This window comes from Helianthus annuus, chromosome 6, assembly GCF_002127325.2.
Source record: "Helianthus annuus cultivar XRQ/B chromosome 6, HanXRQr2.0-SUNRISE, whole genome shotgun sequence".
Lineage (NCBI taxonomy): Eukaryota > Viridiplantae > Streptophyta > Magnoliopsida > Asterales > Asteraceae > Helianthus > Helianthus annuus.
The window spans coordinates 57,107,543-57,125,090 of record NC_035438.2 but is presented as its reverse complement, the minus strand read 5'-3'; the positions used below and the strand labels follow the sequence as shown (position 1 = coordinate 57,125,090).

General features: G+C 40.0%; 1 protein-coding gene across 2 annotated transcripts; it reads right to left on the bottom strand.

Annotated features, from left to right (window-relative positions):
• Positions 1-8,013: 8,013 nt before the first annotated feature.
• LOC110908785 lies at positions 8,014-16,861 on the bottom strand. 2 transcript variants are annotated; one of them, XR_004861398.1, is made up of 4 exons: positions 16,370-16,861; positions 11,275-14,146; positions 8,607-8,967; positions 8,014-8,531 (listed from the first exon to the last, which is right to left on the bottom strand). XR_004861398.1 is itself a non-coding variant. In XM_022153760.2 (2 exons), the coding sequence occupies exons 1-2, from the start codon at positions 16,740-16,742 to the stop codon at positions 14,085-14,087; spliced, it is 435 nt and encodes a 144-aa protein (XP_022009452.1). In that variant the 5' UTR covers positions 16,743-16,818; the 3' UTR covers positions 13,756-14,084. The 2 variants fall into 2 exon arrangements, 1 of the variants encoding a protein (XP_022009452.1); XM_022153760.2 differs by lacking the exons at positions 8,014-8,531; positions 8,607-8,967 and having other exon boundaries at positions 13,756-14,146; positions 16,370-16,818.
• Positions 16,862-17,548: the final 687 nt, after the last annotated feature.

Sequence of the window (17,548 nt, the reverse complement as noted above, 5' to 3'; positions counted from 1 at the left end):
AGGAAGTGAATTTTGATTTTAGTTGCAAGGCTTGCTCGAGGTAGAGGATCATGATATCCCCTTTTGCGGTATACTCACCGCGCACCTGCCCTGTAACTAACAAGGAGTCGACGTCTGCTTCCAGATGTTGTACGCCGAGCTTGACTGCTAGACGTAGCCCTGCCAATAGAACCTCATACTCTGCCTCGTTATTTGTGCTTTTGAAATCAAGGCGGATTGCATAGGTAAGCTCTTGGCCATCGGGGCTGACGAGTCACAGACCTGCGCCCGCACCTTCTTCATTGGACGCACCATTGGTAAAAAGTGCTCATATTTCTGAAGAAGGTGGTAGTGATGTAGGGTTTTGTTCTTCCTCGCATTCTTGGATGCTATTTGCCGGTACCTCGGCGACGAAATCTGCCAGGACCTGGCCTTTGATTGCGGAGCGCGGCTTGTAGTTTAGCGTGAGTGCGCCCAGCTCGATTGCCCATTTTGCTAACCTCCCAGAGATGTCATGTTTGGATAGGATCGGGTCGATTCTGTAGTTGGTTAACACCGTGATGACGTGATTTGCGAAGTAGCGTCACAACCGTCTTGATGCGTGTATTAGTGCTAGTACCAACTTTTCCATTGTTGAATATCTTGTTGCTGGGTCGTTGAGCATCTTGCTGATGTAGTAGATGGGTGTTTGAACTCCCTCCCGTTCCACTATTAGTACCGCACCCACCGCATTGTCTGTGGCGGATAGGTATAATATAAGTGGTTTGCGGTTAGAGTTGGGAGTTGTATCAAACACTCCTTCATTTCCCGGAAAGCATTTTCAGCCTCTGCGGTCCATTGGAATTGTTCTTTCTTTAGACAGTGTCGCAGGGTTTTGATGAAAGGATAAGACTTAGCTGCATGGTTAGCTAAGAATCTGTTTAGTGCGGCTAGCCTGCCGGCTAGTCGTTGCATCTCTTTCATTGTTGAAGGCGATGGCATGCGCTCGATCGACTGAACTTTTTCCGGGTTTACCTTGAATCCATCTTTGGTTACGATGAATCCAAGGAATTTGCCTTCTTCCATTCTAAACGAGCATTTCCCTGGATTGAGCTTCATATTGACGCTTCGCAGAGTTTGGAATGTTCTTTCGATATCAGTGAGCATGGTATCTTCTTCCATGCTCATGACGACTAGGTCGTCCATGTAGATTTCGACACTTTTGCTGATTTGCCTGCGGAAAGTGTCGTTCATAAGTTTTTGGTAGGTTGCGCCCGCGTTGCGCAACCCAAACGACATTTTTGTATAGCAGTAATTTCCGGTAGGGGTGCGGAATGCCGTTTTGTCTTTATACTCGATTGCCATTTGTTCCTGGTGGTAGCCTTTGTAACAATCGAGGAAGCACTTCCATCGAAATGGTGCGAGGTTATCGACCTTTTCGTTGATTTCCGGAAGTGCGTAACAATCCTTGGGACAGGCTTTGTTAAGGTCTTTGTAATCAACACACATGCGCCAGCCCCCGGATGGTTTTTCTACCGTGACCGGGTTGGACAACCAAGTCTGGTACTTAACTTCCCGCAGGATGCCTGCGGAGAGCAGTTCTTCGACCTGCTCATGCATCGCCTAGTTTTTTGCGGATCCAAGGTGGCGTTGTCCTTGGATCACCCGCTTGATACCTGGCAAGGTATTCAAGAAATGTTGCGCAATTTCGCGTGGGACCCCGGTCATGTATGCGGGTGCCCACGCAAAAATATCTTGATTCCTGAAGAGAAGCTGCTTTAGGTGCGATCTGGTGTTGGGGGACAAGGCGTGGCCCAACGTGACCTTTTGTTCTGGGTATCTTGCGTTGAGAACCCATTTTTCTGGTTGGTTGTTGGGGGTCGACCTTGCTATCTTGGTCGGACGCAGTTCGTCCGACGTCATAACTTCTCGGCGTGCATAGATTATCGCGACCCCTGTTTCGGTTGGGAAACCGATTGCAGAATGGGGTACGGACGTAATCATGTTGAAATCACCTTGGGATTCTCTCCCAAGGAGCACATCATATTTGGAAGTATGATATACAACCATGAAGTTTACCTCTTCTATTCGTGTGTGCCTTCCGCTGGTGAGGCGCACAGGAAACGTAATTTGGCCAAGGGGAAAGACAGTTTCCCCTGCGAACCCGGCCAACGGGTAATCCACTGCTTGCAACCGATCTTTGTCTTCCTAATCGAACTGGTTGAAGCACTGCTCGTATATGATATCCGAAGTACTGCCCGGGTCGATGAATAATCGCTCGGTGCAGTAATGAGCTAGTTGGCCTGTAATAACGACGGCGCCTCGGACTTTTGGGAAAACGACTTACTCGTCTTTCCAGTCATTGTCCGGTCTTCTCGCCGCCTTGCGCAGCCTTCCTTTGCCTCCGTTGATCATATGGGTTGAGGCCACATACATGGTCCTCTTCCCTGAGGAGGTGCCCTCGCCATGGGGGGTGATGCGTTTGGTGGCTTTTTACCCACCAGGCAACAGGTGTTGCAGCTTCCCCTCCTTTAGGGCTCGCTCAATCTCCAGTCGGAGACTGATGCAGTTGTTTGTTGTGTGGCCCGAGTCCTTGTGATACTCACAATAGAGAGTGAGATCTTGATTTTTCTTGGACTTCATTGGTTGGGCCGGTCGCAGGTACTGCACGTCCGTAAGAAGGACTTCGCTTGGCGACCTAGTGATCTCGGTCCAGTTGCGGTTCCGAGATTCTTTCTTTGATGCCCGGTTATCCCGTTGGGCGTTAATTGTTGCCCTTGCGTCAAACTGGTTGGTACGCGGGAAATAAGGTTTGGAATCGCTGCCGCGATTCCCTGTAACCCGGTTGCGCTTATTGTTGCGCTTGGGCTCGTAGCGGGAAGTTTGGCCTTCCGCTTGGGGCTGTGCCTTTGCGAGGTGCGGTTTAAGGGACTGCTGAGTCTGGGCGTATGTTTTGACCGCAGTCATGACATCTTCCCATTTCTTCGGCAAGCCGTCTTTGCCAGAGATAGTCATAACCATCTGTTCATCTCTGACCGCTTTGATGAAGTGGTTACGTGCCATTTGGTCAGCCACGTCGCCTATCTTCAGGCATTCTTTATTGTATCGGACGACGAATGCTTCGAGGGATTCGTCTTCCCTGCGCCAGATATTCATGACGTCCATCGAATCACGTTCGTGACGTCGCTGCTGGCTGAAATGTGCGAGGAACTTTGCATGTAATTCCTCAAATGAGGCCAGTGATCCTACTGGCAAAGAATCGAACCAAGCCCTGGCCAGACCCGTCAGGGTCTGGGGGAAAAATGACACCAGGTGGGCTCATCCCACCTGCCGTTGCCCCCTGCGCCCATGAAAATGTTCATGTGATCGTCCGGGTCGGACGAACCGTTGTATTTCCCAATGTTGAATGGGAATTTTGTGGTGGTGACATGGGCGTGTGCGATTCTTGGGGCGAATTTAGAGTTTTCGGCCGCGGCTCTTGGCCTGTAGGGTTTGTTCTCGGGGCGCTTTGCAGCGCGGATGTATGTGTTTCGGGGGTGAGTGGGAGGAGAATAGTTGCGTCCTCCCGGTCTGCTGCTAGTGGCATGAGCATCCCCGCAATATGTATGGTCGTCCGGGTCGGTACGGCCATATCCTTCGTGTTGGGGCTGCGGTCCCAGCCGACTTTGGATGCCGGAAACGCGGTGGACTGTGGATTGCCGCCTGTTATCGCCTTGGGGGCCAGGCGGCTTTGTATTGGGCCTCTGTTACGAGACCCATATGAGGAATCGTCCTCATTAATTGTGCGGACCTCACAGTAAGAGGATTCGCGGTCTTCCTGCCTGCTTCTGGAGGTTGTACGTGAGGGTGCCCTGCCGTCATATTGTAAAATACAAACCGCAGGTGTATGTGGTGCCGGGGTAGGCCCGGCTTGTACTTGCGGTTCAGCGCAAGCTCGGTTGTATGTTGCGGCCAGCAGGGCTGCCTGCTGGTCATACCAGGTGTGAGGGTCTATGTCCGAAGGGATCATAGATACGTACTGTGATAGGTCGTGTCCGAACGTTAGGGATGGACCCCTTTGCGTTGATGTGCCAATGTGGCCAGGATTTGGGATTGGAGGAGTGATCCTCGCAGTCCCTGAGTTGGTGGGGTTTAGGTTATCCCCAGTAGTGTTGTTCGGACGATCAGACATGATCTTTTGAGAGGGAGATGGATGGTTAAAAAAGTGCTAAGAGTAGCGGTGGGCGCTAATGATGAAACAATGGTTAACCGGGCAGGGTTAACACACTGATCTCTTCACAACTCTCTCACTACTACTACTATCATACTTTGCTTCCCAAGCAGACTACTGATTCTCACGCCGGAGAGTGGTAACAAGGAGCACCCCCCACCCCATCCTCCTTGTTGCGAGTCACGGTTTGTTTCCTTGTGCAGGCGATCCAGCCAGCGATCCTCGAGAGGAAGGGATTAACCCTTCTTGACGAGACCAGTGTGTTAACCCTGCCTGGTTAACCATTATTTCATCATCCCCTTATAATACTTTGCAAAATGCTTGAAATATAGCGCAGCCCTCAATACAAATATGATGAAACATTGAAAAATGCTAATCATGTGCTGTTGAAGAAAAGATTCTCTAAAGGGAACACACCGAAAGTCGAACCGTCATCTCTCTGCTGAATGGAAGTTCTGACCTGAGCTCTCACGGTTTCGCATTTAACCCTTTTACAGATATCATCTAGGTATACTCACCTGTAAGACTGAATATTGGGATCTGGATACGGGAGTACATTCAAGTGGTGGGACACGCGATTAAGTTTAAGTTCTTAAGACACTAATATCGTATCTCGAAGCAGTTGAACTTTGTGTGAAAATTTAAGTGGATCAATATACTGACAATCTAAGTGAATTGTTTAGAACTTAAAATGAAATAAAGCTTAACGGTGTTAGTGATTTGTCTCATAAACTGATACGATCCTCTTACACAAACTCACAAAAATATTGTCTGTAAATATTTCTTTACTGTATTTCATTTCTTTTATATGAAAAATCTCAAAAAGATTTTCAGTGTGTTTTGGCATAAAATTTTTGAAAAATTAAAAAATATTTTCGACAACTGGTGTTGAATAGCTGATTTTCAAAATTCCAAGTGCTAAACATGATGACATTTCGTGAAGGGAAGTTTATGTTTAAAAGGTTTTAAAATGATTAAATCATTCTTTCAAGTGGTTCATCAGAAAGAGATCTACAGGTGGTGTCTGTGATTGTCAAATCTTAAAATCATAAACCTATGGTTGTGGTAGAGACAATGCAGGTTTAAAATTTGAGAGAAAGCTAGGTTCCGATACCTTAAGATTCTGGAAGCCAGGTGACGATCCTGATGTCAAGCATAACTCGAAGGGGAGCCTGTACAAGCAAAGAGCCAGATACTGATCTAGTGAGCCAGGTTTCAATTCTGGAACTAAATGATCACACACGATGATGATGCTGATGAACTTAAGGAATCAAGAGATCTGATTAAGAGAATTGGAGAGAAGATAGAGCCATGTTCTGATCCTGATTCTGAAAAAGGCATGATTAAGAAGGGGAGTCTGTTTGGTGCTGATAGAAAAGAGAGCAGACAGACTGATAAAGACTGAAGATGCAAAGACTCGGCATACAGTAGACTCGTCAACATCTGAGGGGGAGTCTGTTGCTGCATACATCTGTCGACTTAGTCTTGTATCGAGTCTTGCATTGTTCATGGCACAAAATTCGAGGAAAATGATCAAAAAACTAATTCCGCATGAAAGTGATTAATTCCGCACGAAGGAGTCAAGTAGTAATTCCGTACGGAATTACTTATTTCCGTGTGAATGTATTTCCGTATGAAGCATGTTTCATACGGAATTAGTGTGCCTATATATAGTTCTAATCTCGTGTCAGTTGGTACGAAATTAACTAGAGTTTTTCCAACGGCGAAGCTCTGTCGAAGTGTCGTCTTGCTGTAATTGTGTTCCAGAAAACGACAGTTTAAGTGAAGATTTAGCTGAATTCATGCATTATGTCTGTTTCCGCCTTTCATAGTGTATAGAACGTCTCTGACCGACTCAATTTGGGTCCGACAACGATCCTACAACGTGATTATCATGTGAGGGCATTTATGCCTTTTTAATTTTTTACACCCAAATAAAAACCAATTTTTTTCAACTACAGGTCAACACATCCTGCATTTGCCCTAACCCACTTAAACTTCAGATCTGAACCTTCATCAAAATTCGATGTTTTAGATTATTTACATTGGTTAGTTTAGGGAATGGAGATGGGTTAAATGCACGGAAACAATGGAATGATAGAGATTTGCAGATGACTAAAACCACCATGAGGATAACAAAATGTTTGTTGTAGCGGCTGAGTAAATGGGTTTTATTTCTCTATTCTTTCTTCTTTATCTTTCCGGTGATGTTTGCCGGCGAGTCTTCCAGCCAAACGATGGTTATCGCCACCGGTGAAACGTCTTCAACCAGGGCCTCCGATCAACCATGTCGCTAGAAACTGCCTCTAGCTAGACCAACATCTGAAACCATCTTTATTATTATTATTGTTAAATAAATTGATAACTGAAATGTGTTGCCTTTTATTTTTTAGAGGAGCAAGTGGCGGCTATGTTAAGAAAGCTTTGAAACTGTTGTTCAATTTAGGTTTGGATGATGATAATAAGATGGGTTTGGTGGCTGAGGGTTGTTAAGATCTGGAACCGGTGGTCCTGGGGTTGGTTGGAGATTTGCTGGTGGGATTTAGCGGTGGTGGCGGCAGATTTGGTGGTGGTGGTGGTTTGGGTTGGTTGGTGAGGGGAGAGAGAGAACTGGGTGGTGGTGATGGTGAAAGAAGAAACGAGAAAGGGAAGATATGAAGTAGGTTTTTAAAATTAGGTTTTAATTTTTCTTTAAATAAGTTGGTAAAATGACTAAACTATCCTTAACTAATCAAACTTAACTGAAAATTTTAACCTAGTTAGTGTTAAAGGACGTACTGTGTAATGGGTTTTACAAATAAAAGATTGTGACTGTAATTATAGAAGTTAAAGGGTATCCATTGCAATTCGAGATAAACAGAAAGGACGAAAACTGTAATTTACCCATTAACTAATCTAAATACAACATAAACTTAACTAATAACTAATAACATAAACAACCCGGGATTAACACTATGTTCCCGAGTTTCATTTAACAGGGGGAGGAAAATGAATTAAGAGATAAAAGGAAGGAAAAGATGTGATTTTTTTGTGTTCCCGAGTTTAATAAAAAGTACAAATCAAATATTTTATGTGTTTCCCGAGTTAGGAGGAAAAGAAAAGAAAGGAACAATTTTACCATTATACCCTTTAAACATAAAACATTTTAAGTAACCTAAAATATGTCATGACATAGCGACTAATGTAAGGCTGAGCAAATGAGTTAACTCGACCCGGCCCGGATTAAACCCGAACCAACCCGAAACTGAAAATTATGAGAAAACCATAACCGAGGACTAGACCTGTATTAACTGTGTGAAAAAGTAACAACATTAATAACAAGAGTACGTTTTTACAAGGATTTTGAAGTTTCAAAAGAAATTATACTAATTGAATCTAACCGAAATGATTAATTTAAGAGTCTCATAACATAACACATTCCAACAAATTCCCTGCATTTCACTCAACATATTCCAATCTCCAATCATCTGGTCCAGCAATGAAACAGTGAACCACTTTAGATAGGTATACTGTTTGACCAACAAATTCGAATAACTGTGAAATAATGCAAGAACCACTATACGAAACAACAAATTAAAAGAGGAAACAAAGAAACCAAGTTATCAAAAAAGAAAAACTTTACTAGATAAGTTCAAACAAACAAGAAACAAATAAAAGGTCAAATAAACAAGAAACAAATAAAAAGGTCATAAACGTACTAAGTTATCAAACAAGAAAAACTTTACTAGATAAATGCATCCTTGAGTCCTTAATTACCTAAACCCATCATACCTCTCAGCAAACTCAACTGTATATTAGGAGAACAACTAAATAATGATCTCGCTTTAGCTTGATTCTCCACCAAATAATTGAAAGCCAGTGGTATTTCTTGAGGTTCCAAACCCATCAGTTCCAGTTCTTTAATAATTTCTTCACCTGTGTACTCGAGATGATGAACTCTTTCAAGTATTTTATTGCTTTCCTAAATAATTTTATTACCTTCAGCGATACCATTAGCTATGCTTCCAACACCATTCATAATCATTGAGGTTAAACCATCATCTTCTTGTTCGACTTTTCTTTTTCTACTCTTATATTTCTTTGCACTAGAAGACTGCTCGGGTAGAGAAGACGTAAGATCAACCACATGAACATCATCATCAAGATTGTATTGGCTCTTTAGAGTTGCATCATTGGCAACTAAGAATTCATCCAATTCTGGAGGTGTTTCTGTGTTAATGCCATCATCCTTCTGCAATCGGGCATTTCTTTCTTTAGCAGTTTCAGCTTGTGCACCTAATGCCCTATCCTTTGCAAATAGTTCTAGCATTTCATGATAGTTTGTGACTATCTTCGTCTTCAATGCTGCAGCTTTTGTCTTTGACTATTTAAAAAAATCAAAATAACTAGTAGTACAGACGATAATCTAAATATTGTAGTAAATAATTATAGCACTTACGTCTATTAATTTTTTCTAGACTTCATCCTTCACTTCAATTAGTTGAGTTTCAGGATTCCATGAGAACCCACTTAATGACGTTCCCTAAAACATATCATACCAGGCAGAAAAACGGTGTTTCAACGTCTTTAAACGATTCTTCAAATGAGCTTTGGTAAAAGTCATTTAAAGATTTGTGCTAAGCTCCGCAACCATATTTTTGTATGCTTGTGGAGTAAAATTTCCACCAATCCTATAACCATTGATCTCTTGCGTTATCATGGATTGTATGAATGCATTATCCATAGTTTCCGTCCACATCATGTTTTCTTTCTCACTGGTATTTTCACTGACGTCATGTTTGCTCATGATGAATTGCGATCTGCAAACGTAATAATAGTTAATAATACATTTTCAACAAGAATACATTATTAGAACAATTATAAACTTGCAATTGGTAAATGTAATATTATTTAATAATACAAAAACCAAATAACATAAATAATTTCAAACACCAATCATCAATACAATGTCAAAACAAACTACTATAATGTACTATTCTAAAATTGTTGGTGCGTATTCCGTATGTCCGCCACTGTGCTAATAGGCTAGTCAGAGCGTGTGTTGAAAATTGTATAGAATAGTACGAAAACGGACAAGGTTTTGTATGTAACAAAGTCCATTCGGACGGATGGAGTCCATCCAAACGAATGGACATACCTGATTCGTTCATTTACAGCTCATTCGTCCCTATAGGTTCTTTGATTGTTAAAGTTCTTCCGGACAGATGGAGTCCATCCGGACGGATGGACATGCGGTGTTCCGGACGGATGGGCTAATATCTATATACAGGGATGAGGTGTTCCTCATTTGGACAAGCTTTTGGTTCCCTGAGAGGAAATGTTGTCCAACTGGTTTCACGGGTATGTAACTTCAAACATTGAATATAAACCAGATTAAATTGACTTGTTCGGAGTCGATTCTACTTCTACTCCTTTCTTATCAATAATACTTCACCGAACTGGTTATCTCAGGACCAAAACTCCGTCAAACTTGTCGGATCCTGGAATCTTTGTTTTGTACTTTGACACGAACATGTGTTCCATCAACTGCCCCTATGCAATCCTTGAAAAAAGGATAAAATCTCTTTTTCTCTTGAATTTCTTTTAGGGACAATATCACCTTTAGGTTGTATAAATGACTTTTTAACGATAAAATCGCTCGCAGAACTCTATAGAAGCACCGACTAGTTGTTGATCTAGAACGGCAGTATATCCAAGAGGCTAACCTATTTCTCATGTTATTACGTGCAATATGCAAAAATCTTGCAACTTGTTCTTCAACGGACATTCATTGAGTAGCTTGAAGACCACAGTCATGCTTTAAGATATTGCACAATGTCATATAAGCTCTCACACTCATACGAATAAGTTCACGACATTTAGCACTGTTTGAAAGGTCACGTAACATCTCTTCTCTTATATATCGTCGTTGTAAAATTACATATCTAGCAGGTATATTAGCATGTTTTTTGGTAGACAGTCTATGTTGTGTAATGAAAGCTAGCAATAAGCAAATTAGTCCAGCTGCTTGCAAATGTCTAGCTCGCACAACATGAATTATACGGAGTATTTGATCATCCATAGAAAAGTCCCAAAATTCACTTTAAAAAGAAAAACAAAACATCTCTTTAACATAATGCATCATACAATTACATTGTATCGTACTAACTAGTCATACATACAATACATAGGACTTACAGAACATAGAGATGAGCAAAACCAAAAAACACACATAAAAAACATGTAGAAGCCTAACAAACACTTTTAAAATCTATGGATAGATATTTCGAACTCTAGAATGCATTGCCTTTAGGGATGTTCAAGGTCCGGTTTTGACGGTTTTTGTATCAAGTCGTGAACCAACCGTTAGTAACGGTGTTTTATTCTTAAAAACTGAAACCGAACCGTTCAAACTTAAAACCGAAACCAAATCGTTAGTAACGGTTTTTTATTCTTAAAGATTCCAATCATTTCTGGTCCACCAGAATAATCCCAACCATTCTAATTTTCCTTTTAGTACTCCATTATATTTCTCTACAAATTTGTCTCCAAAGAGACTGAGAGACCCATTTTTTTCTCTGTTAAAAACATTGTTTTTTTATGGAATGAGAGAAGGTGTTAATCAGAGACACGAGAACCAATTAATCTGAGAAGAACAGAAAAAAAAAATTACCCATTTGACTGTTTGTCTCTCTCCTTCTTGTGTGTTCTTACTAGGTGGGTAATCACAAATTTATAATCTTTCAATTCGGTGTTTTTGTTTTCTCATTTGAATTTCAATCCTTTAATTTGTATGTATTAAAGTTACAATCTTTATGTCTTTTTTGGGGTTTTTTAGATGATCAGTACATAGCTTTCGTTTTAATGAAGTGCGATAGTTGATCAGATGGATCTTTATTTAGATTTTGTTTTTGGGTCAAGATTTTGAAATTGGGTGTAGCTAAGAGAATCAAGATTCAAGAAAATGTTTTGATTGACATTTTGCAATTGCCCATTTGGGTGGATTATAAAAATCGTTTCTTTAAAAAAAAAACTATGGATTATCAATTACTAATTTTTCATAGAAACTACTGTATTCATATAAGTTTCTACGGTACAGTTCATGTTTCAGTGTGGTATATTAGTACCTTTTAACGGTGGTTCTGCGAGAGAGATCCGATGGCGGTGGCGAGTGGTGGTCGGAGTTTGGGTGGTGGTGTCAGAAGTCAGAGAGTGAAACTTGGGTGAAGAGAGATGGGAATGAAAAAGTTGCGCCAAAATTTATCTGTAAAATAACTGAAGGTGAGATTTATTAAATACGAGGGTAACTTAGTAATTGTCAAAATTTTCTCTCATAATCTTTCCAATTTTGGAGGATAATAATACGTACAAATTTTCTTCTCTTTTTCCTCCTTTTCCCTCCCCTCCCCTTCTTTCCTTAAAAAATCTCGGGAACATGATTTTTTTCATATTTTCATCTTTTTTCTTTCATCTTCCTCTGTTAAATGAGACTCAAGAAAATGGTGTAAATCTTCAAATAGGATGGTTCTGTTTAAGTCGCTAGTGAATTCTCATTACCATTTGACATTAGTGGATCTAGTTGAATGATGATATTATAACTACAATTTTTTCAACCGAAAGGAACTTGAGAACTTACAGAACGTCCAATTTGGACCACTCATTTTTTATATCTTAAAAACTAAAAATAAATAAAAATGGCACAAGGATAAAGTCTGAATTTTCTCTCTAGTTAAATATTTGATTGTATCATCTCAACTTTTATCTTTCTGGTTAAATAATTTGTTAATTTGTACATATATTTACATTAGTTCCCTCTTCCGTTATAAAATTTATTCATTTATACATATATGTATAGTGTGAGGTTCATTGAGGAACACTACAGCGGCGTTGGAACCGGCTCGTCGAACCCTAACTAGAATCTCTTAACCCTAAACCCTAAATCATAACCTCTAAACCCTAAAACTAAATCCTAAAGCTAAACCCTAAAACCATATCATTTTTCTCCATAGTTAAATAATTTGTTAATTTGTAGATATATGTACACTATCATTAGAACATGTATGTACATTATCAAATGATATTCAGAACAATTGGTTCCTTCAATGTACATATACGTGCTACACGCGTTTAAGTTATGACGCGTGTTGTTGATATTGTTGAAACGTTCGACTCCAATAAGTGTTTGACCTCGTTATAGAGTACGTTGTGCATCGACAAACGATGTCACAAGTGCGATTTCTTCCTCTTCGATCCAATGCACCATGTTCGGTTTTTTTTCTTTTTTTTTTTTTTTGTGTGTCGGTATGGGTGAAGAAGAATGGGAAAATATGGTTTGGGGTTAGGTATTTATAGGTAAAAAATGTATTTTTTTTTTTTAAATTTAGTTTTGCATACCTGCTACCCCCAACGGCTACATTGAACCAGCCAACCATGGCCCACCAAAATCAATCCCGAGCACTCTTGGGGCTACCCCCATGGCCCCCAGAATCAATCCCGAGCACTCTCGGGGCACCCACTAGACAAACGGAGTACTCCGAGAGTAACCCGAGTCCACCACCAATTCCAGAGAAAACCCAGTAACCCACCCGCCCGTAGACGCGACAGTGAAATTACCGGTAAAACCCGTTTGGCTCAAGGATCTAACCCAGGTTTCCCTAGGTCTCCTATCATTGACCACCAGTGCTTCACTCTGCACCAAGTGAGAGTTGAATATGCATCTCTAAAAAAAAATACAAGTTTTTCACTACTTGATCTAGAGACCATAGCAGTCTAACATATAGAGTGATTGGAAAAAGGTGGTTGTCCTGAATGTGGTCTTCCTCGTGTTCCTCATCATTGTCTACTCTATTATCCACTCAACTCAGGTGGTCCATTACATGTAGCCTAGAGTATCAATGATGTTTCTTAAGTATATATTTTTCTATGATGTTTTGTATTTTTCTTTTTTAATTATTCATTATTCAGTACAGTCACCCACCCAAAGCGTTAAACAAACACATATTTCATATAGCACAAAGTTGGTCAAAGGGGTGAGAAAGGTCATTCTTCATAGTCATTCAGATGTTCAACCAAACAACACTTTACTAGCTTAACACTTACTGGTTCAGAGTCTCTTACCCATTCGGACCTCTTACCTTTTACTAGTTCAGCACTTACCGAGGTTGCCAAACAACCCCTTAATTTCTAGAGTAAACAATTTCTTTATTCATCACATATCTTCTAACAGGTAAATGAACCGATTTTTAAAACACTTCAAAAGTGTTGTTTTTCAAGGATTTACAAACATTTCCAGTCCATTTGTCATGCTGTCATTGGCGGCCACAGCCCACACACCACAGCCAATGTTATCGATCCCCACCAGCCACCTCGGGTCGAGTGTCTGTCTACCTCCTATCATCGCCTACTTCCAGTCACCACTCATTGTCACTGCATTACCTAATTAAGAGTTGAGACCTACCACCACCCTTAATTATGACATAAATCTTTAATAAAATTGCTTTTGTTAATGACTTGACAATTTAGCATAAGATTGATACTTCTGTTTGCATTACTATAACCAAACAATGATCATCTCATTTCAAATCAAAACTATATTATAAAACTCATGATTTTAGTTGCGAAATTAAAATCACAATTCTATTGACATAGAAACAACAGAGAGATAGGTAGAAGCTTATAAAAGATCCATACATGCCTATGTTATTACATAGAAATCAACAGTAAACTTACAATATAAACCTACCTACATAAGAACAGCCATAAAACCTAACTGTACATTCAACCTATGGCCCTCTAGCTACTATAAATATGTACAAAAAGCAGCGATGAGCGTATTCCAGAACATTAAAAAATACACAAACCAACAATAACAATTATGGAATCAGATGTTAATGAGAGGTGGCACACTTACAGATTACAACACATGGTAGATGTGAGTTCATTCTTCCTCATCCTGATTGGTATCAAATTTCACCTCCACAGGATGCACTGGGGAAGTATCTGCAGTTACCACTTACGAGTTTTAGTGACAATACAATATCTACATTATGAGATTCTTGAAAATGATTTGCTTGATACTTCTTATCGAGTGTTACTGAAATTGTTGGTTGATTTCTTAAACTTATCTAATCTTCAGCATGGTTGTAAAAATCCTGACTAGCCTCCGATTAGTCGCCAATTAACATTAATCAGAAGTTCACCGATTAATGACCAATTAATCGCTAGGCGGTCAATGGCGTTTCTATTCTGGACAAATTTTGGCTAGATCCCGGCGAAATTTCGACCAAACCTTGTAAATTCCTGCCAATTACTTTAAAAAATTGGGTCGATGAGGGGTTAAAACATGTCTTCTTTTAAAAACTACATATAAAGAGGGGGGGGGGTGTATAACTAAAAATTACCTATAAAAATCCCAATCCAATTAATTCCGATTAATCTCTGTTAATCCTGATTAATCGCTAGTCGGTACACCACCGACCGACCAACGCCTACCGATTCTTACAACACTAATCTTGAGATTCTAGACTTAACTTGATGACATTACAATCTTAACACAATGCTTCTCCGCATGTAAACGTCCACAGTCACACCTTTAGTGGCACAAAAACTTGCACTTTGAATCGAAATTTCATGAAACTGGCTTTAATTTAGAGGGGTACAAGTAAATCAAATTTCAAACTATTAAATTATTCAAGTTTTGAATTTTTAAAGCTGAATTCGAATACGAATCATACTTGAAAAACTCGATTATAACTTGCATCCGATTCGAAATTAGATTCAGCTCAAATTCGAATTAACTCAATTCCATTCGAATACATCGCAAAAAAAAATATATATTTATTTTAATTCTATTTTCAAAACTACTACTACAACCTTGGTTTAAAAAAGTGGTAAGCGCACAAATACGATGAGGTCTAAAACCGAGGCGCAAAGCGCAAAAGCGGTGAGCTTTTCGTACGCAAGGCGCAAAGCGATTATATAAATTATTTTATATCCCATAGGTTTTTAGCATCCCCTACCTATGATTTAGCTATAATTAAGCTTTATATATGTTTCAAAATGACAAAACATAAACGTACAGCATAAAAAGCCTGTTAATCAACACTCATCTGCAAAAAACCAACCCATGTACAAAAGGCGCGCGCCTGACCTGCGCCTCAAGTCAAATTTTAGCCTAAAAAGCGTGCCTCACCTACGCCTTTTGTACACGGTGTGCCTTATGTCACACAAGGTGTTTTGGTTTGCGCCTTAGGTCGCCTCACGCCTAGCGCGCTTTTTTAAACAAAGGCTACAACTTGAAATTTTCTTAACAACAACAACAACAACCATACCCAGTAAATCCCACAAATAGCAGAACTATTGGTAGGGTCTGGGGGAGGTGGGATGTAGGCAAACCTTTCCTCTATCCTAAGAATAGAGAGGCTGCTTCCTAAGAGACCCCCGGCTCCAAAACAACCAACAGGCAGATAGACGAAAGATGGATAAGTAAATAGCGTAGCAGTAGTCAGGTAGATCATCAGCAAGCAACATATAGGCATAGATACAAGAAAATCATCATACGTTGGCCCACCTAAAGTGTAAAAGAAATCTAACCCCCCTTCCCAAGAGAAAGCTAGGACACGTCTATACCCTCACCTACAAGTCCTTAACCAGCCAAATCTTCAAAACTAATAAGCCATCAAAATGTCAAATGACCAAAATGATAATCGTAACATCCAAAATACAAATTTAAACCAGCCAAATGATCTTAAAAAATCAATATAAAGTGACAGAACCCCACATCAAAAACATTCAAAGTGACAACATCCAAATCAAAAGTTCATTCCAAGTGACCAAATGTTAAAACTTAGAAAACTTTTTAGAATCAAACTTTTCGCTATGTTTCCAAAAAGCGCCTACGCAACTAGGCACCGCTACATGCCAAGAATCATCTAAAACCCCTAAATAACCCAGAAATCAACCTAAACCCACGCAAAACAAGCCTAGAACATGTCTAAAACCCCTTAAAAAGATATTCTTTCCTATACGCCTGGCTGCGCCTAAGCTCCGGACTACGTCGAAGTGCGCGAAGATACTAACAACTCATATTCTAATTCACAATTTGAAAACAAAAACATCTAAGGTTCCAATATACAATTCCATAACTAACAAATCTAACACAATTCAAACCATTTATATTCAAACAGATTAAAAGAATAATATGAAACGAAACAAATCAACTACCTTCAATAAAATAAGCAGAAGAAGGCCAACCACGAGACGAACCAACCGCCATAGCCTCATCATCCGTCAAGGGATTCGCAACCTTCTTCAACACTTGAAACAAATCATGACGATGAGAAGGAGGAGGAGGCACCCAATACGACGATCCAGGAACAAACGGAAGCCAATCGGGAGCCGATTGCCGCACAATAATATTATGAATCGCATCTTCCAGCTTTCGTAGCCCTAAAACCTCCACATCTGATTCCGATTCCAGATCGATTTCGATCAGTTGTGATTTTCCGGGTCGGGTTGAGAAGCGGTTTGGTTTGAAGATTTGTAGGGAGGTTGATGGTGTGGTTCGGATTAGGGTTTGGGAGAGGAACCGAGCCATGGATTTTGGTGTGTGTGAATGGAGATTTTGGTTTTGGTGAATGATCAGTGGGATTGATTCATGTTGATGGATTGTGTATTTATAGAACAAGTTAAGAGTTCTTTTATTACCCCCCTCGGTTTTATATAAATTGACAACAAATTCAGCCTGAAATGAGAACTTGATCTAAGAGCATTCTCTCATTCAATCCATCAAATTATACATACATTCCACTAAAAAACAACTCATATATCAATATATTTTCACTAAAAACAAATATTTTTCTCTCTCCTTTTCAATTAAATAATATTATCATTACATTTTTTTCTTTCCTTCACTCACAACCACTTTCAATATATATTAAAAAAATTATACTGGGTGAACAGTGTCCCCCCAAATATACAGATGAACAGTAACATTTTCTCTCTCCTCCACTCACAACCATTTTTTATACCCTTTATAATATAAAAACTACCCCTCACATGTTTTGATGGTTTGGATGAGAATGCTCTAAGTCATTTGGAGGTTAAGTTAATGCTAGTGTGTAAATGACTAAATGGTGTAGATAACCGCATGGGCGCAGCTTAATTAGGGTGGGAGGGGCGGTTGACCCTCCGAACTTTTCGCTCAGTAGTGGAGAGTATGTAGTTTTCGTATAGAATATTTTTGGTAAATACGTTTTCGACCCCCCGATTCTATAGAAATTTTTGGGTATATTTTCGACCCCCTGTCAGAAATCTCAAGCTTCGCCACTGGATAACCGGGCTAGTAGCTTAGCGGTAAAGGTTGTTGATCCCATATAGAGATACCCAAATACTTAATATGGC

Excerpts from the sequence above, each read along its gene's own strand:
- LOC110908785 (XM_022153760.2), bottom strand. The coding sequence starts at position 16,742 with ATGGCTCGGTTCCTCTCCCAAACCCTAATCCGAACCACACCATCAACC. Across the intron at positions 14,147-16,369 it reads TTCTGCTTATTTTATTGAAG|ATACTTCCCCAGTGCATCCT; the intron begins GTAGTTGATTTG and ends TGGTAACTGCAG.